Below are 20,690 nucleotides of genomic sequence, written 5' to 3'. Positions count from 1 at the left end.
GGGAAGAAAGTAAAAAAAAAAAAAAAAGAAAGAAAAGTACCTCGGACGTGCACGGCCAGTGGAAGGGCACTGGTCGCCAGCCAGAACCTATACTTGGTCCAAGCTCCAGGGAACGAGTAAGTGAAAGCTGATGATGTGACCCTGATGCTGCTGACCAGTGAGAAGCAAGAAAAAGACTGACCGCGAAGCCTATGAATGGTAAGTAATGGGTGGACTGCAAGCTACTTTTAAGAATACATTTTTTTAATTACAAGAGATTTCGCAAGCACAGCACTTGAGCTGTGCAGGCAAAACCTAAAAAGGGAGGTTTGGGCTTTGCCATTGCCTTAAATTGCGAAGTCGGGTTAGCAGTTTAAATTGCTCTTCCAGTCTGCAGTTCCAGATTAGGAGCCATGTTGTATCTTGACCCACTCAGGGTTGCAGGACAAGTGCTGCCGTCCCTGGGGAACACTAACTTACTCTGAGTATCCCTGGCACATATATTAGGGACTTATAAGCAAGTTAGGCTATGCCAAATGGGGACAAGCCACTTAAACATACATCGTTTTAAGGGTCAGAGCACATGCAGAGAGTCCGGTTGAGCAGGGCTCAAGGAATTTCAGGTCCTTCAGAGCCATTACACCGATTCCGTAGTAGTCAAAATGGGGGCGGAAAGTGGAGGTAAACATGCAAAAAGTCTGTTTCCTTACAACTACCATTCCATAAGTACTACTGGATTCACTTCTGGAAAGGTATTGTCAGTAACCATTATGTTAAGATGGTGCATGCCCACCTGTTAAGCAGTGGCAATCGTATTGTCACCGTCACTGTGGAAATCATGACTCCAGCGGTTTCATATGTTATGAAGCTAGCACTTTATTGTGAATGCATCCAGTGAAGCAGTCGACAGCAAGGACCACTGGTAACTGACCATAGCAATACATCCACAGTCGATGACAGAGCGCGTTGCAGTTCTGCAATTAAAGATCTACATGTACTTTTGAGGTACCAGAGTGCACAACAGTTAGCCATTGCAGTGCTTTGCACAAGGGCCAGATTGGGCAAGTCGTGATAAGAACGATTCCGGCAGCAACAAATGAGAGCTGGGGCATCTATCTGTAGGGCCTGCTACAGCCATCCAGAAGAACACTCAAGTTACAAGCATGATAATTGTAAGTGTCATCTGTGTTGTATGTGTTAGTTATCACTCTTACCCGGATTAGTGTCAAAGAAAATAATTATATGACATAAATGGCAAAGTGAAAAAACGACATGATAAGCGAATGAATTGGTAGGATTGTTTCTTTAATGAAAACCAAGCTATTTACATATGTACAAAAATATATTGCACATTTAAAAAAAAGTCACTATTAATTCGGACCCCCCCCCCCCCATCTTCATTTGTTCAACACATTGCCCATTTACCCACCCATAAATGCACAGGGTTCAGTCAGTTTCTTCTGCAATTAGCATAGGCGAAAGGACATCGGTAAGAGCCCTCCCACAGGAGGGGCAGAGACATGTAGGACTGCTTGAGCAGCCGGGCAAAGCTCGGTCCAGCTAATGTGACCGGACAGGCAACATCTCCGTTTGGCAAGCTTCTTGGGTAGTAAGCGATGCACTTCATCCGGCACGCTAAGCAGCTTCACATGTGGATGGAATAAACTTAGCCGTCGGCGCTATACAGACCTACTAGCTCACTACATAGGCACATCCTGGATTTTAACCAGAATGATGTGTCAGACACAGGCAAACACAAAGGTGGGGTAGTGGAATGTTCAGAACTACAGAATGCATTGTAGTGAATTGAACAACACTGGAAAATTATACAAATATGCCTTACCTAAGCATACTGTGAGGGCCACTCCCGATTACTGGCGTACATGAGCCTCTTAGAGCAATCGTGGCCTATCAGTTGTCACCAATAAGTTTCAGAGTTGGTCAGGAGGCATAGTTGCACATTATAACTTATTCTTGATCTTTCTCAGAAATCCCTGAACTCTTGACCCAGCCTCTGCAAGTGCATGAGGTATTGCATGTAATGCTGTTTAATTAACAGAAACAGTAATAACAATAAAAGGAGTCACCGTTGTCTGGCCTGAACATCTCAAGAATGTAATCTCAAGTCTGATTCTGCAAGTAAATCATTTAAGTTTAAGCAAACTGCAAAAAGAACATTCCATCGCCGAAATATCCCAATGAAACAGCGTTCATTAAATGGGTTGAAATTAAGACCCACTTCTTTACTTGCAAGACATATAAAGGTATTTCTCTAGTGGCTTCTGTCTAAATCTGAAGTCTGATCTTGTAGATGCCTTGCTGTTGGCATCTTCTGATCATGTAAGAAAAGTGGCAAGATCCTCTGAAAGCAGCTCTGCCATCACACAGGCTGCTGAAAAAGTGGGGCATAGTGGTTAACCAGAGGGCAAGCCCTTTCAAATGTATTCAAATTTTACACAGGGAAACCTCTAGCTGCTTATATTGTTATTTAGGAAAAAATTAACTTCTTGGCGGGAACAGATCATTAGAATGAACAAATGCATTTGGTTTAGGTAAATAATGGCCACACACTACAAATTGGTACCATTCACCTTCTCTCATACACCAACCCTAACCGAGACCAATCCCCCTTTCTTGCTAAAGTGCTTTGCTTTACCAAGAACACTTTTAGGATAGTGCAAACAGTCCGTCTTGCCCATACTTTATTAATAAATCACACCATTTTAAAAGATCATCGTCAAAAAAATTGAGAAATCAAAGACTGTCGGATAAGTGGGCGCAAGGCAGTCATGCTTAATACGATGATATAAGGTACTAGAAAATCTTAGGATAAAGCTTTCATTCCACTAGATTTTATCTTTTTGTACATCTGTGATGCTTTAGTATCAAAAGGTGGGAATATGGGAATCCACTGCGGTAGTGGAAGATTCCTAAATTACGCCTTTCGTAACGACAATGTCCTTTTTATCCACACATATCTTTACTTGGACAAGTTACCACTTGCCGCAGTCTCAAATAGCATAAATACATTTCTTGGAGTAGAGATGCAGACCATTTTGCTTCCAAACCAGTGGCTTTAGTGATTTGGGGACATTGTGATATAAATGACGAAAGAAGTAAAAAATTGATGGATTGGAGACTCCCATTATGATCATTCAAAGAGTGTTTCCATGTTTTAAGCATGCTTCCAAACATTCGCTTGCATCAAGCAACGTGTTGAATACTTGGGTGTATGCTTGAGGTTCTCCAGCACTAAGCCCAAAGATGATAGTACAGAAATTTGGTATATGTCAATCTGTTTGGCCAAGTTGCTTATGTATACAAAACCAACTAGAATTATATAGATAAAAGCTGAAAAGGTCGCACTCAGAGGTAGGTACATCTGCCTTAGGAATAAATAATAAAACAGTAAGCAAAGGTTTAAATGTTCGGTATAGAGCTCGACAATGGTGATGATAACAACTCCTTTCAATGTAAGCATTGCATACTTCTGAGTAAACTTATAAAGATGTCACACCTGCCTAACTTCTTTTGTTTCCTGATTAATCGCTCTGGGTGTAATCACAATGTTAAACTTGGGTACAAATTGCACACTCGCAAATCTGCAATGCGCAAAGCTCACCAACAAGTGCGTTTGTAATATGTGCTCATTTAAGTGGAAAAGAAGAAAACATGCTAGTAATGGGTTATTTCCCAGCCCAATCTATGCAAACAGTGCCTCTGACAAGGTTTCACTAGCTGCACATTGCAGAAGCAAATACCCAGTTTCCAAACTCTATGTAATCCAGCTTTGGGCGCCAATATGACCGTGACGGGTTAGCTGTCCTTCTATTGATCTCTATAACTTTTTATTGTCATGGTGAAAAATAATTTAGATTAAGCCTGCGACATACATTCATTTTTAGCAGTTAGACACACCCAGAATTGAGGTGTAGACACACAGTCTGCAGTTTTGAATTGTAGCCTCTGAAACATTAAATGTAAATACCAATGGACGCTTCAACGCTCTAATGTCAATATTGAAATTGTCCTTTTGGGAGACCGCCACTGAGTCAGACTTGAATCCCGAGTATAAAAACATCAGGAGCACGTGGGATGACCTCAAATTAGAAGATTTTAAAAAGCTGTTGTGCAGGAAAAATCTCCAAAAATGAAGTACAAAAGCATTGGCAAAAACAAAGTAAATGGACAGCATGAATACAGGCAAGAATTGTATGTATGAAAAAACCAATTACACGAGGATATGTACTGCCAGCAGTGTAGTCATCTAAGGGTGATAAATGAGTTGGTTATCAGATATTTACAACATTTAGGATGAATACGTTCATGAAAAAAAAGAAACCCAAGCGTTGAGCGTTCCATGGTCTGGTCAGGGATGGGAAATGCTTCCAGGTTGTAAGAGAGAAACTGCACAGCTCCGGCTCATCGTATGCTACAGAAATGCTGCAGTGCACGAGGGATTAAAATCCTCCAGTGGATAATTAAGGGAGGCCCTTCCTTCATGACATGGAAACGCTAATGACGCTTTGCTGCCACAGAGATGGCATAGAATAACGCTGTGTTGAAGCCTTTAATGATGTTGCCAGCTTCCACAAGCATTTATGCTGCTTTATATCCGTGTTACTCACGCAAAGCGGGCAACCTGCCCTATGCCTTGAGGGGGTCTGTCACCAGTCCTGGTTTCAGAGCCAACATCGCATAGCACTCTGGCCCTGCAGTTCCACTTCGGCTATAAGCATGGGCATAGAAGTCCCAGCATGCTTAACACAGTTGGCTGAAAAATCTGGACTGATGAAGGTCAGAGAGCTGGAATGGAGCTGGTTGACAGCTTGCTTTCATACCTTACATTTATGCACCATACGGATGGTACTTTTAACTTCTACATTGGCAGTTTGAGATAACCTATACAAATATCTGCCAAGAAAGTTGCAAGAGGCCAGCTAGGGACAGTAACTTATCTGAAACAATTCTGGCAGGGGAGGGTGTGTGCTCAAGGCTCCTGCAGCACAGGCTCCTCTTCTGCAGTTGTGGTTTAGGTCCTTCAAGCAGCAGGGAGTGTTTTCATTCCAAAGAAATGTGCCCTCTGACAACTCCCCTTTGTGAAGGTAATAGACAAGTGCTGGACTAACTTCAAGTTCAAATCCCTTTCATTCGGACGTCCTTTGCCAACTCCTCTTGCATGGCCTGCATTTATTGTACTGGGACAAAAGCAACATTCAAGGAACAAGCATTAAAAGATAACAAATCCTCTCCAAGGATGACACTATGTTCAAGTACCTCAAATCAGTAACCAAAAATGGAGCTGATGACAGATCAATAACGTGGACTGAGCTCGTACCTATGATGGAAATATTTATCAAAAATACCGACAACACTCCTCTCCTGGAATAATACCAAGTGCACTCCAGTCTGTTTAAAATCTGGAATGGGCCTTTCAAGCAGAACAGAAATTCTCGGTTTGGTGCCATAAATACATTTCTTGGAGTAGAAATGATGCATCTTTAACATATACGACTCCTTATCGAGTTCCTCCATTCGCACACTCTCTCTCTCTCTCTCTCTCTCTCTCTCTCTCTCTCTCTCTCTCTCTCCTTAATGAAAAAGATCACAGACTACACGGTGGTTACAAGAAATCTTCGCACAAATTTGAAAAATAATTCAAATGTTCCCCTCAGAAAACTATTTTTTCATTTGACTGATGGGTGAAAGGAGCATCCTTCTATGCCAGTGTTAAGACTGCAGCCAATCCTTTACTAGTTACAGTATGTAGCTCACTTGTGCATCTTTAGGACTGAGAGGGCACCTACCCAGCAGGCCATACATTTCTTACAGGATGTGGAGATAGTACCAGGTGTGTACACACGCCAGGCACGTAGGCTCTCGCATTCCTTCGAAATCACTCTTGTATTGCGCAAATTCATTAATTTGCCAATTCTGTATTTGGAATAACACTAAAAATAAATAACCGTTGTTTGATAAACGCCATTTCAAGAACACCCCTGTGCATTTCCCACCCACCCATCACAAATAAAACTCCCCAATCAAAAAGGAAGTTACTCCAGTGTCAATCTAGCAGAATTTAGTAAGAGCAGTCTTTGTCTCTTTTGTCCGCTTGTAGTTTTGCTTTTGTTGCTCATGATGCAAGATTCGTGGTGCTGAGATCCTCAGGTCTGCAAAGAGTCTTTAGTAGGCGACAGACCCAGTGTCCCGGGCACTGGTGAAGAGAATGTCTGCCTTGGCGTTGATGAAGTAGGTAGCGAGTAGGGAGACGATCAAAATGACAATACCCACCACTAGCGTGATCACCTTGAGTGGAAAGAAAGTAAGATATTAGTTGTAGGGACTTTTTAGAGTACAGCAATTTCAAATGCAAAAAAGGCAAATTCTGTAAAACACAAAGTGAGATATGCTAAAAGGCAGCTATCAGCAGTGGTATCCTGGGCTGGCCCTTCTGTGTGCTTACTCCTGAATGTTGCAGAGCATGAGTAATGTTCTCTGTATTTTATATTCTAAGGCCCAGCTTCTTGTCCTTTCCGTCATTTGGTAGCCAGCCTGAGCTATTCTTGAATCTGAGTTTCTTGTGTGGCGTATGGTGTGCTGCTACCACTTAAAACATGGAATCTGTACATAGGTTTCTTTCTTAATTATGGGACTTCTTAACTGTGTGCTGCGATTCTTCCAGCTATCAACAGTGCCGCAAGTGGAGTGGGCTTTTTGGAAGAGGTTGCTGTACTTACAGACAGCCTAATTAGATACAGGTGAACAAATCCCAATTGTAACCTCTTAACTATCGCCTTAAAGGCTACTGCTCCTACAAACAGGAAAGAACCACCTATAAAGGTGGAGCTGGTATTATTACCTCATGCCCTCCGTCCTTCACAAACGTTTAGGACATGGCTGTCCCTGCAAGGAAGACTGCAAGAATCTGCTTTTAAAAGGAATGCTTTCACTTTCACCTGGAAAACCCTGCCCCTTCACCTCAGGCAATCCACGTCGTTGACACAGTTCAGGAAGGACCTCAAGACCTGGTTCTTCGACAGAACCTCAAACCCAGACGGATCAGCACCTCCCCTCCCCTCCCCTTCGACGCCTTGAGACACTCACGGGTGAGTAGCCAGCCTCCACAAACCACGGATTGATTGACTTTAAAAGCTTTTGGAGCCCTCCAAGCACTAGCTTCATGAGGAGTGCTTAAGCACCATAAACCAAAGGAGGGACAAAGTGCAGAATCAATCGGTCCAGCACCGAGCTCCTAAATGGACAATCTAGCACAAAATTAGAGCACAGTTCCTCGAAGAAAGAGGATAAGGCTGTCAGAAGGACATGGCGGGTAGACCAGAGAGATCTGTTATTTGGCAAGAAAACAAGCAAAAAATTGTGCAAACGTGGGCCAATTACAAGAATCTTGATGGCTTCGAATCCAAACGTTCCAAATGTTAAGTCACTTGGTTTCACAGAAGACTCCAGCCTTATTCTGAAGGAAAACCTTGCCAAGAAAACAAAGACGGCCTGGTACGGGTACCCCTTTCCATCACTCCTAAGGAAAGAAACTGTAACCCCCAGAGCTGCTATTCAAGACGTGATATGCATGCATCACAATGGTGGAAGCACCCTACTCTCAGACTCCACACTGGCCTCTGTAAAGTCATCCAAAATGCTACAGCTTTAAAATCCATAGCCTGCAATATGATGTGACCCCCCGATGGAACTCCAGTAGTTCAAATTGCTGGCCTAGGTTAGAGGTGGGCGGAATAGGATTCTGCGGAATTCTGCAGAATTACATTAAAATTTTGTGAGATTCAGCGGAATTCCATGACGGGGAGAAGTGGGCATTTGACGATATTTCTTGGCACCGAGGGGTATGAACTCCTATGGAGTTAGTAGTTTTTAAACATGGTCAGAAGTTTAATTTCAGTGTTTTTTTTAAACAGAGGGGCTGCTCCGTCTTCCAGCCCCATGTTAAAATCAAACATTGCAGATTAATTCCACCAGCAGAATTTATTAGCAATTCCACATTGCAACAGAAACGCAGAATTACCAAACTCCTCTAATTCCACCAGCGGAATAAAAAAAAGTCTGCCCAACCATAGCCTAGATAATCTTCAAAATCAGTTGCATCATTCACAGACCCATTGCAATAAACACCGCTGCATAGTTGACTTACAAACTCACCATATCCAATGGCTGTGGTCACACCCGAAACCAAGACATATCAGACCGGAGGCAAAGAAGTGTGAAAAAGAAAAAACATGGAAACAGGCATTCACCAACTATGCACCAAGGATCAACATTGTGCCCCCCAATAAGATGTGGCAAGTAACAGGAAGAATCTTCTGAGAAGTTGCCCTGGACCTGAAAGTGACGTATATTTTGAGAATTACTCAAAGAATTCACGTATTATTTGGAGGCACGACGCGACATATCATTTTGGGCTTTGCTGAATTTATTGGAAGAACGTGGAGCAAATAGCTGCTTGCTCTCTTGACAGATGCGATTACGCGTGACTGTTCATTAAAGGTGATCGTTGTCCTTCCTGAGTGCTGGACATAATTTTGCCCTTACTAAACCTTTTTGAAGGTGAAACGCATTGGCTGTGCATTTGTGAAAAAATAAGAAGAAAGAATTATTAATCAATTAAAGAAAATAAACTAATTCATCAACCAAGACTTGCGATTGTTTATTCACTTACCTGTTCATTTATTGACATACAGCTCTTTACTATGGTTGCCTCTCCTACTTTTTTTTAACACTGCAGATCTTTTGCAGTCTCCTCCAAAATCTGAACTTGGTCAGAGAGGTCCTCTTGGTGGTAGGCCCACTAAGACATCATACCCCACTGCAGAGTCAGCATATGCTACCTGGTGTACTTAAGTAGCAGGATGGAGGAGGGCATCAGTCCGAGCAGCCTCAGAGTCAACTTCACTAAAATCCAGGACTGAGGGTGAAAGGTTGGGATCATAGCCTAAATATCCTGTACTCTCCATTTCTGGAGAAAGGCACAAAACCAAACCGTTTTCAGAATGGCTTTGATGACTGGGAACATCTGAGGAGTTAGGTGTGACTTAGGCATGTAGATAATGGATCCCAAGGAGGACAGGAGATTCGCCATAGTCTGGAGGTAGCTGACCACTGCCTAGGGCAAGCCTCCATCAACAGGCAGTGGTTGAGGCTGGGGGAAGACTAGGACCCCCTGACCTACGTAGGTGTGCTGCCACCACCGCCATCCTTTTCGTGAACACCCAAGGGGCACTGGCGAAATCAAAGGGGATCACTATGAACTGGAAATGTGCCTGCCCCACCATGAACCTCAGGTAGCACCGATGGGCCTGCAGGTGGGTATATGAAAATATGGAGAATTCCTCCATCTTGAATGGTGGATGGCCCCGGAAAGTCAGGTTGTGCCGGAACAAGTTACAGGATACACTCTGACTTAGACCATCTTTGGGAGCGAGATCAAGATGAATGGGGCTGCCCCGCACCTTCTCAGGAGTATTTGAGTGGCAGGAAGCAGTTGAGACCCACTTGGATTTCTTGTGCTTTTTCTTCAAGTTACCTGATGACTTTGATGGAGATGAGGATGGACCTCTGGAATGACTCCTGCGACTTCTGGATCAGGAACGGGATTGGAATTGAACTTTCAACTTAGACCCGTTTCACTGCGGAGTCCATAGGTGCTTTGCGAAATAGAATTTCGGCTAGTGGTCGCATATAGCCTTCAGGTTCATCGATGTGGATTCACTAAAGGCCTTAGAGTTGCAACTTGACTCCAGGCACCAAAGGTGAATCTGAGGAGGCTCGGTCACAGTTTGCATCAGCCCTTACAGAGTTTAAAAAGTGTAATTTTGAGAGGTGACTTTTCCCCTGTATACTGAAAAGTTTGGATGAGGTGAGGGTCTCAAAGAGAAGTGAGGTCGATCTGGAACCACATCTGGTGGAGTGGAAAGAATGGAACGGACCTCAGAGCGCTGGTGTGGCAACTATGTGGGCTTTGCACGTCATTTCCGGAGCAGAATGCATCAGTGCGGAGCAGCACAGCCCACCTAACGGCAAGCAGTTACTGCTGGAAAGTTTCCCGATCCAGTTCAACACCTCCAGAATATTCAAAAGGTGCGGATTCTGCAGCTAGAAGTCTCCATCAGAAGTTCTTCTACTGGCACAGAAAAGGAGAGAGGCTCACTATAATCTTTAGAAGCAGCAATATTTTTAGATTGTGATAAATGATATACCAAAGATATTGTGATAAAGGATACACCTAAGCTTGCGAGACAACCTTATTTACCAGCGAGGTTTCAGATGGAAAGTTAAGAATAGTGTGAGAATAGAGTCTGGAATCACCTGCACCAGCGCAGACATTTTAATTTTTTCTCCTCTTTACCATTCTTATTATGTTTTGACAAAGGAAGAAGAATTGGGTCCTAACTAGTCTGAGGTATAGAAAATGATACCCTTTTGATTTAGAAACTTTGCTCGCCACTCCTCTGAGGAGGACATTATGTGAAACAGGAGCAGGGCGGGGTGATTTCTGTATTATCTGCGTCAATGCTGGACACCTTGATAAGCCATATACTGATAAAATGTACCTAGAATAATATAATAGAGTAAGGAAATCTCAACCTACAAAATGAGCCAATTGGCCAATAGCTAGCTTTTAAGAGGGATTCTGCTCCAGGAACCTCCGGTAGCCCAGGATACTGTTTGGTGGAGTTCCGATGAAGAAGTAATGCTTTAAAACAAATTCAGTTTGAAAAGATCATCCTGTACCACATGCCCCACAGTTTTCTCAATGCGGGGCTTCCCCTTACAAAGATATTCAGAGGTGCGTGCACTGGAGATTGTCTCCTCAGTGAGCAAGAGGGGTCCCCAGAACAGCAGGGATGACTGTCTTACAGGTACCGACAGGCACTGATAACTTAATGGATATGCCCAGTAATGGTTTCCTCTTCTCTATATGAGTCAGCCTCTGTCCTTGTCGAACCAAAGTGTTTTTCTATATGCAGTAGTTACTAAATATAAATAGAAAATGGTTCTTCAGAAAACATAGATGAAATCCAACACAGAGGAGTCAAGAAATCTCTCGATGCAGCGTCTCTAAAACACACGCTTGCACGAGCCAGCCAGCAAGTACATTAAAAGTGACAGCTTCTTATTTTTGTTAGGAGAAACCATTACAATTAGTTAAGAAGGAGAGAGAGGAGGACACATATCCTCCAAGTCTGCACTATAATGTCATTGACTGCTTGCCCTCTACACAATTGTCACACAAACACTCACACCCACTTTTTCAAAACACTTAATGTGGAAGACACTGTGCCTATTGCAAGTAAATCCTCGCAAAATGAAATATATGTAGATTCTGAGCCGCCGCAAATTTGAAATGAAAGCAAACGTTTAAAAATGTTGGCCTATCACACATATATGTTCATATTTAACATAACATATACCCAACATAACATTATATCTACCATAGCACAACATATGCAAAACGCACTAGAGATACGATGTACATTTACGTAACCATATGGTTAAAAGGGGTTATTTACTGTTTTTATAAAAAAAGGTCACCACACATACACCTGTGTGATCACCAATTATAAGTGTGCCATTTTGTTTATCAATCAATTCTTCCAATGGAGCCATGCCTAGTGTAGATCTATTAGTCTGTTGTTGATTGAACATGGAAAGCCCGCTAAAGGATCGTACCATGTTGTTCAATATTCAAATCATAAATACAGGTCTCAAAACTCTGTACAGTACGTCAAATGGCTTTGTTCATGCATAACAAAACGCCAAATCATATCAAATGAACCAGATAGAACATGGCTTTAAAAGCTTCATTTTCATTAGGTGTTTCAGACACAGTCTGTTAAGTTAAGACACTGGAATCGTCTTTTAAGGACATCAGGCTTGAAAGGTGCTTCCTTACAAATACACTTATTAGCGTCATGTAGGTTCACCTTTGTTGTGTCGGTCAAATAAGAGTTTCCAATGAAGGGTAATTAAGATTTTTTTTTCAATTTATACACTACAGCCTTTTAACAAGTGCATGATATATTTCCACATGCACCCTACAGTCAGGAAACATTTGTCATCAACAACCGTAAGCTCCATCTTACTGCAACCGAACCTGTAGCACTCGCTTCAACAAAAAACAGCATTTCCTTTTTCTACTGCAAATACAGTATGTCTTTGTTACCTACAACAATAAACCCTATTTCACCACAGCAACCCCACAATTATCTCTTTTTTGAACGAAGAGCTAACTGTTGGTATATCAAGCACTTAAGATTGCTTCACCACTTATTCAGGGTACTGTCATCCACATCAGGCTAGCCATACACATCAATGATGTCGGAGAGTTACTGATCCACACATGGATAAGAATTTCACCTCTATTCTTTAGGTGCCACTACTCACCCAAGCACCATACAGAAACGACTCACCTCTAGCTCATGGCTCGCTACCAGAAATATCCTGGCTCGGATTTCCTTCCAGCGACTCTCAGTCCAGGTGGAATACTCTGTGGATCCCCACTCATTGAGCTCAAACGCAGGCGACACTGCTTTACTCATGCGGGTCAATGTTTTCACGCAGAATGGTGTCCTCGTAGTGGAGTTATCAAATGAACCAAGTACCCATAAGTATTCATAAAGCTGGAGAAAAAGAAATATTTGAGAAGGAGATGTGGATTTATATCAAGAAAGGAAAAGATACTTGTAATCCTGGTTATTAGCTCATGGATCTGATCTCTGAATCCATAAACAGTATAAAAATATCTGAGTACATATGGAATCCAAGATTTTTAAAAAAGTATGGTTTAAATATTTCTTATGAAAACACATTAAATAAAACATCCCTGTAAGATGCCACAATAATTTACATAAAACAGGACATTTAATTGAAGGGCCACTGCAGCAAAACTAAGTGAAATAAACTATAGGAAATTAGGCTTCTCATTAAGCGGTATTTAAAACACATAATTATATACACAGAACCAATATGTTACTGCAATTAGAATTACAGAATCTACCAGCCTTACCCATCATGGAGTACAGAGTCAGTCAGTTAATTTTTTTTTAAGTCGCATAGTAAAATGATCACTCCACCAGTTTACTCTGCACATGTCACTTTGGCTGGCTGCCTAGTGACGGCCAGCCGGATATCCACAGTGTAAACCTCTCCAACAAGGCGTCTTAGACAGCTGGGTGGAGAACAGGCACAGGCCCCCTGTGCCTGCTGGAGCGTCGAATCAGCCCGCTCCAGCCAATCCTGGCGCTGCTCATCTGCAGCATGAGAGCAGCAGAGAGGGTAGCTGGCTGATGCTCCATGAGGTACAGTTGCACTGACTAACAGGACAAGGAGCATGGGAGAGTACATTTTTCCTCGTATTTTTTATCTTTTTGGCCCATTGACAGGCAATGTGAGAAACTTGCATTGCCTTCAGCCTTAATTCCAGAGCTCTCAGTCACGGGCAGTTCTACAACCTATTGACAAGCCATGATTGAGTCTAAAGGCATTGTGTTTTATTGCAGTGCCTGCCACTGCGTTTGGTACTCTGCTCGACGACCCTCCACTGCTGAGGTTCACTGCTTGCCACTGGTTACCTCGTTTAGCCAGTCTTCTGTACTCCTGTAATATGTGTGGAAATTGTATGCAACACTGTGGTGAGTTATTGTTGGTATGGTCACATTTTATAAAGTTGTGGCTTTCGAGCAGCAGTGGAAGACATTTCAAACCAAGTTTTAAGTAGTGTTTGTCCGACCTGGGCTTCTGATCAGTCGTGAATATCCATACAGCAATATTTATTAAATATGTGGATACTACACCATTTTGCAGTGTTACAGATTTCTGCAAGCGGGGTGTTGACTAGGAAAGCCATAGACGCTTCATTTTTTTGAGTTTAGTGTAACCTTGGCATGTTGCTTTGGCATAAATACATTTGACAATCCATCACACAAGGCTTACTTTGGAAGGAAAGTGTTACTTATCCTGTAAGCATCGTAGCATGTAGTGCGGTAGATTCACATGCTCGGCATACTCCTGCCATCTAGTGTGTGCTCAAACATTTGCAAGTTGTTGCACTTCGATGAAGCCTTTCAAGTTAGAGATGTGCTGTGACTCCCTCTTCAGTCCACAAAGTGAACGGTCATTGAATCTATCTTAGATTGTTTTTCGCAAAGCAGAGAGAATGTGGATGGGGTGTTAAGTGAACATAGTCTGGTGCACCACGCGAATTAGGAAGTGTCGAGTGGATAAAAAACACAAGAGATCTACAATCACCACAAGTCTACAGGTAGGTGTCTGGAAATCTACAAATCTACATGCTGCAAACAAATGCTTACAGAGTAACTGTAGGAAAGTAAATTACTATGTGATGTGGTTTTTAGAATTCACCATGTAATAATGTCGCAACCTTTATCATGTCCAGTTAGATTTTTTTATTTTTTTTTTAAACTAACTTAGTCCTGGGGAGCTGTGGGACAGAGCAGCCAGGCTCAATCCAATAAACAAGTGTAAAACATTTAGAAGCACCAAAACAACATCCAAGTAAGAAACATGGCACAATAAAAATACAACACCAATTATAAAAAATAGAGTGCGCATTTTTATCTTAAAATGGGCACCAAAATCACAAAAATCTATAGAGGGGAATCACAACGATATGATTTTTCGTAGTTAAGTAAATTCATTGTTTTTAAATGCAATACATTGTAAGCAGTTTAATAGTTAGTAGCCAAGTGGTTAGCACAACTATTAGTCTTTACTTGGACGGGCCAAGACAGGTCAGGTGGCAGCAGCAGGAACCAATCAGATCCGGGGGGACCGGTACCTGTCACTACCTAGAGTATTAGGGTCTTATGAGTCTTTTTCCCCCTTTAACGAGGTCCAGTGCACTACAAAGTCGAAAAACCAGCAGCACCAGTCAGCAACTTGAGGGATGCTCATGCAAAAAGAGTTTTTTTCTACAGTGACATTTTCCATTCATAGCATGTGCGGCCATAGATACACATGCTCTGCATCGACTGTAAAGTAGTGCCCTTCGTAAGTGGCAGCTAGTGAGCAGATGAAACGAATGTCTGGTACAAAGTCCTTAATGCGGTCTGGCCATCCATAGCTTGCTGGCGGCATAAGACGTCCACAAAGTATGTGGTGTTAATCAGTCGGCCGCTTTGGAGAGGTCTACTGAATCTGGTTGTGGAAACAAGACTGGGAGCGCTACCGCAGGAAGTGAAAAGGTGATACTACCTTGGGGAGAAACTTAGGACTTGAACCATGGGCACCACAAACACTAGATCTTCCCAACGCCAGCTGCTTGTGACCACTGTCTTGCAAGGCACTCTTGCAGAAGAGCATGTGCAATCAGGCATTTGGGACTAGTGCATTGCAAAACACCATTATTTCAAACAGTTTCCCAATCATTCTCACGGTCTGGGGATGGGAATTTGTGGTAAAGGGGAACCAGCCTTTGACATGCCATCATCCTCTCATTGCTGGTGTAGGCTTTGCATGTCACTGAATAACATGAATACCATTGTGCTGAATATGTGCAGCTACTGCTGCCAAACATTTGGCAAACACCGGAGAAGGTGTTGTAACCCCAAAATGCAGGACCGAGTTGACAGTAAACTCCACTTAACACAAACCTGAGGCACCGGTAGCGAGCTGGGTGAGTGGTGATGAGGAAGCAGGCAACCTCGAGTGTGAGGTTCACCATGTACTCTGACACAGAGCATCAGAATGACCATCTTTAAATGCTCGGACATGATATATTTCAATTGAGCAATCGTAGGTAGATTATTGGCCGAAACGTCCCCTCTTTCTTGGAGATATGAAAGCACTGGGAAAAAAATTGGAGTTCTTGCTGGTGTGGAGGAACAGGTTGGATAACTCCCTTTTTGAGTAAAGTCTACAATTTCTCTTGCAGCAGCTGGTGGTGGTCTTGGCTGATGCTAGGCCAGCCTGATGGAAAATCTGGTGGTGTGGTATGAAATTCCAGGCAACAGCCATGGGTGATGATGGAACGCACACTTTGGCCAGTGGTTATGTCCTTCCACTGGAAAGTATAACCTGGCATGTGCCCAAACAGGTGTTGAGTGGTGGGGGGTGATGTGAGGGATCACTGTCTGGGGACAGAGGTGTCCTTGCATGGAGTACCACTGACCCGGAATCCACCTCTAAAGGAGTTTTAGGTGTTTGACATTCTTGAAAGGATTGAAGCAGCTGGAAAAAAGGGTGCTGGACAGAGACTGGATATTTTGCTACTGCCTGTTTGATGTCTATGACATCCTCACCTTTGAGGTTGGTTCCGGAGTGCACAAACAGCTTTTGCTTATTATTTTTGGATTTTCTTTCCCCCAAAATAAATCAACATGTGGCCCAAAAAGGTGTTCCCGTCAAAAGACAAGCAAATAAGAAGCTGTTCCACTTCAAATGAAGAATACTTTAGTTGGTGTCTTGACATCAAAGTTACAAGTAAATCCCCAATAAAACCAGTATCATTATCACTGTAGCAAAGTTAAAATATGCGACATAAAAACATAATACATCTTTTAAGGCAAAATACCCTCATTTAAGAAGAGATACAAGACTACAAGTATAAAAAGAAAATATAAAATTCCACCAATCACAAGCTAGACATATTACAATTAATAATTTTGCAAGTATAAAACTAGTGAGAAAAAACATGAAGGATTCCTATGAAAATTCATTGGCTCCCGACTAGCAATGATCCCATAGGCCGGAGTCCTTGATCCGTGGGTAAAATGGTCTCACAGCAAGCTTGTTCACACCAGCGTCTGATCACAAGGCCCTGGAGGTTGTTTCAAGATCTTATCACGTTTGAGCCAGACATTGAACAATTAGCGTATCACCGAAAATACCTCAGGGCCAGATGTATCAATTCTTAAGATTCACTGAGCTTCTATACAACGAGTTACCCTCATGTTTAGGCAGACTGGTCGAAGCCGTCTGAGGCATAAATCACAATATACCAGGCAGACACAAATATTTGTTCTACTGTTTCCGGTTCCAGGCCACAAGAAGGACAAGTCACTATCGCCTTGTCGAACCTCCAGTTACTGCTGAATTGATCTTGTCGGTAGGCTGTTCCACTTCTAAATATAAGCCTGAGGCTCTAAGTAAGGTCTCCCTGAATACTACATCAGCAGTGTATATGGTGCAAAAAAGGATTTCGTTCCAATGCATTTTTCCTTCCTGAAGGATCTTCTCTCCTCGCTTTCTGTAAGCGTCAAAAAGGTGATTTACCAGTTCCCCTATATCATCCCAGTTAGATTGGTCATACACTGACAACAGACTAAGAGTTCCCAATAGGTCTTTGTATTGCAGCTCCTTCTGCCACTCTCTGCCCTGTCGTATCACTTTTTTTGCTTTCTTTGTCAGGTGGAGGGGTAGCCCCTGTACTGTGTGCGAAAGCCCTCTTGCGTGATGCATGTCCGGTCAGTGAATCCAAAGGGACTTGGTGGCAATAGATGCAGCCTTTTTTTCACCTCTAGGTGTGATGCGCTACTTATGCAGTGCTCCTTGAAGTTTTCCATTGAATATTTGAATATGCTCTTTTACACTGGCATGGCTATGCCGACATCTCAGTCTTTGAAAGCTCCCCAACAAGGAAGTCCTCCTCCTTTTCCACTACAAGAAGCTTGATCTTGTGGTGGCCTGCTGCAAGCTTGATATCGACTTGGTATGCAGATGTGTCATAAGGTGGCTGTTGGAGATGGTACTTTCTGCAGGGTCATCCCCAAACTATTTGCCTTCACTCCTCCTAGGATTCCTGAATTCTTTTTCGTTAGCTTTAGGAAACTGCGCATATTACCATTGCTAACCAATGCTACAATGCTTGCGCTCTCTCCTTAAAACATGTTAATTTGGCTTATACCCAATTGGGATATTTAATTTACTTGTTGGTACCTAGTAAAGGGGCACTGTCTGTGCCCAAGGTCTGTAAATTAAATGCTAATAGTGGGCCTGCAGCACTGATTGTTCCACGCATTTGAGTATCACTTTGCATATGTCTCAGGCCTTCCAGTGCAGCCTCTGTGTGTGCAGTTTTAATTAGTCATGTCCACCTGACAAAGTAAACCCTTTGCTAGGCCCCAACCTTCCTTTTAGATATATATAAGTCACCCCTAAGTTAGGCCCTGGACAGCCCAGGGGGCAGGGTGCTATGTATTCAAAACGTAGATGTACTTTTAAGTTTTATATGCCCTGGTAGTGAACAACTCTTAAATTTGCTTTTCACTACTGCAAGGCCTACCTCTCTGATATTCTAACACTGGAGTCACCTTATTACATTTTATAAGTGTAATTTCCAAATGGGCACAGGAAACCAGTTCATGTTTTGGATCTCTAGAATTATAATTTAAAATCCTAACTTATGTTTAGGTCGGATTTTAAATTGCAAATTTTAAAATGCTACTTTTAGAAAGTTAAAACAACAGTTGATGGACAGAATGCAGAACAAGGTCATCCATTCACCCCCAGCACAGAGATCTGGGCCTAAATCCATCGGTTTTTTTGCTCACCATGCCATTCCAGTTGAACCCAGCCATATGCAAATCAGTCTTGACCCTGTGCCTCATGGGAACAGTCCAGCCCATACTGCCAAGCCAGGTCCTCCCTGGACTGGAAACAAGCATCCTAGAATCGGTTTCGGGGTTTCTCCCCTCTTCAGCCAGGATAGCTTGATTCCAGTGGCATGGAGAGCACGGGACCCAAGTCTGGGCATACCAGTCCCACTCGGGGTGACAAATGCAAAAACAACAGTTGATGGACAGAATGCAGAACAATGTCATACATTCACCCCAGTACAGAGATCTGGGCTTAAATCCATCGTTTTTTTGCTCACCATGCATTCCACTTTGAACCCAGCCAAATTGAAACCAGTCCTAGGATGCTTGTTTCCGGTCCAGGGAGGACCTGGCTTGACAGTTCGGGCTGGACTGTTCCCATGAGGCACAGGGTCAAGACTGATTTGAATATGGCCAGGTCTAAACTGGTGTGGCATGGTGAGAAAAAGAATGATGGATTTAACCCAGCTCGCTTAACTGGGGGTGAATGTTTTGACTTGTTCTGCATTCCGTCCATCAATTGTGTGTCTTTTACATTTAGAAAGTTGCCATAGTCATTTGGTGCCTGCAGCCTGTCTCTGGGTCACAGGACTGGGCATAGCTGATAGTTGGGCTTTGTGTATTCCTCCTAGAAAGCCACACACAATGGGGAGCATAGTTTGAGTGGATAGGCTTTCGCTGGCAGGATGGGAAAAAGGAGCTGGGCCCAGCCCCATTTACATTTGAATAGGCTGTGTCGTGCCTCCACACAAAGGGCTGCATACCCCATGTAGTTAGTCTGGAGCTAGGGTCAGGAAGGCATGGCACCGGTGCACTTCAAAGGCATTCTTCTAGAAGCGTATCCCCACTTTAAAGGGACAACTGGATATAAACACTGGCACTCAGACACCACCACTTCAGTGCACTTCTGGACCTGTAGATACTCTGCCAGGAAGAAGTACTGCTGTGCTGTTGAAAATACTACCACTCTGCTGGAATGCTGCTCTGAAGGCACTGCCTCTCTGCTGTCCTGGCCTGCTGCCCTCTTGCATGAGTGAGAAAATAACTAGACCTGCACCTTCACCCTTTAACCCAGAACACCAGAGTGACTCCAAGAGCTAGTCTGCTGGCATACTGATCTGAGCCTCAGGAACATAAAAGGCTCCCCAACTTCCTGCACCATCACCTGAACCCAGCTGCAGTGAGTTTCTGACCCCCAAGTGGTACCCCCTCAGGCCCTGGGCCCTTGGTGTTGCTTATGGAATTGAATTCAAAGTTTTGGCTCTTCGCGACCGTGAACGGACCGTTCGCACCAAGGCTTACCCCTGGCACTGCGATTCATCTTGAAGATCCGGCAGACGCCTCTTTGCGCTACAGGATCGACCACTAGCGGGAGATCACTAATGCGAAGCTCTAGCAATGACCACCTGCAATGCTTGACCAGCTATGCAGACAGCCTCCCCTGATGCTTTCTCCGCTCCTTGTGGCCCCCTCCTTCGCAAATGGTGTGGGACTCTTTGGACGAATTTGAGAAGGTAAACTTCAGAAGGCCTAACCTGGTGACTGTAGCCAACCTGTGCTCCATCGCGGTTAGCCTGAAAGTGTGACTTTGACCTGTTCCACCACGACCAGATAGCCCCACTTAGCGCTCTGTGCTTTTTGGCGCTATTCTCAGTAAAATCTTTAGAAATTCATATCTTCGGTTCTACTGATTGGATTTTTGTTGTTGTGGTCTTGTTTTATTTATTAAATTGTACCCTATATTCCAACTTGGTGTTGAATCCTTTTCGCGAAGTGTTTAGTTGTCACTTATTAAATGTAATAAGATAACCCCATCTTATCCTATCTGGGAGGTAGGCCTCACAGTAGTAAAAAACAAATTTGTGAGTTTAAAAGTACATGTCCAACATTTTAAATACAAAGCACACTGTCCTATGGGCTGTTTAGGGCCTAACATAGGGGTGACATATGTAATAGCAAGGGAGTTTAAAGCCTGGCAAGGGGTTTAATTTGCCAAGTTGAATTGGCAGTTTAGAGCTGCTCACAGGTTGCAATGGCAGGCCTGGGATATGTTTTAAGGGGCTGTGTAAGCGAGTTCTACAATAGGTTCTGAAAGCCCACTAGTAGCATTTAATTTAGCAGCCCTGG

At 43.2% G+C, this 20,690-nt stretch overlaps 1 protein-coding gene across 2 annotated transcripts in view; it reads right to left on the bottom strand.

The window, feature by feature from the left end:
- Positions 1-1,267: 1,267 nt before the first annotated feature.
- Positions 1,268-20,690, bottom strand: part of NCSTN (nicastrin) — a 114,670-nt gene continuing 95,247 nt past the window's right edge. For both annotated transcript variants that reach the window (XM_085639198.1, XM_085639200.1), the window contains exons 16-17: positions 12,420-12,629; positions 1,268-6,285 (exon numbers count right to left, since the gene is read on the bottom strand). In XM_085639198.1, coding sequence (XP_085495324.1) covers positions 6,163-6,285; positions 12,420-12,629 — 333 coding nt within the window. In that variant the 3' untranslated portion in view covers positions 1,268-6,162. The remainder of the gene's footprint in view (positions 6,286-12,419; positions 12,630-20,690) is intronic.

The sequence above is a fragment of the Triturus cristatus genome, chromosome 12, assembly GCF_964204655.1.
Source record: "Triturus cristatus chromosome 12, aTriCri1.1, whole genome shotgun sequence".
In the NCBI taxonomy this organism is placed as follows: domain Eukaryota; kingdom Metazoa; phylum Chordata; class Amphibia; order Caudata; family Salamandridae; genus Triturus; species Triturus cristatus.
Note: the sequence above shows the minus strand (reverse complement) of the source record. Positions and strands in the feature narration are given on the sequence as shown.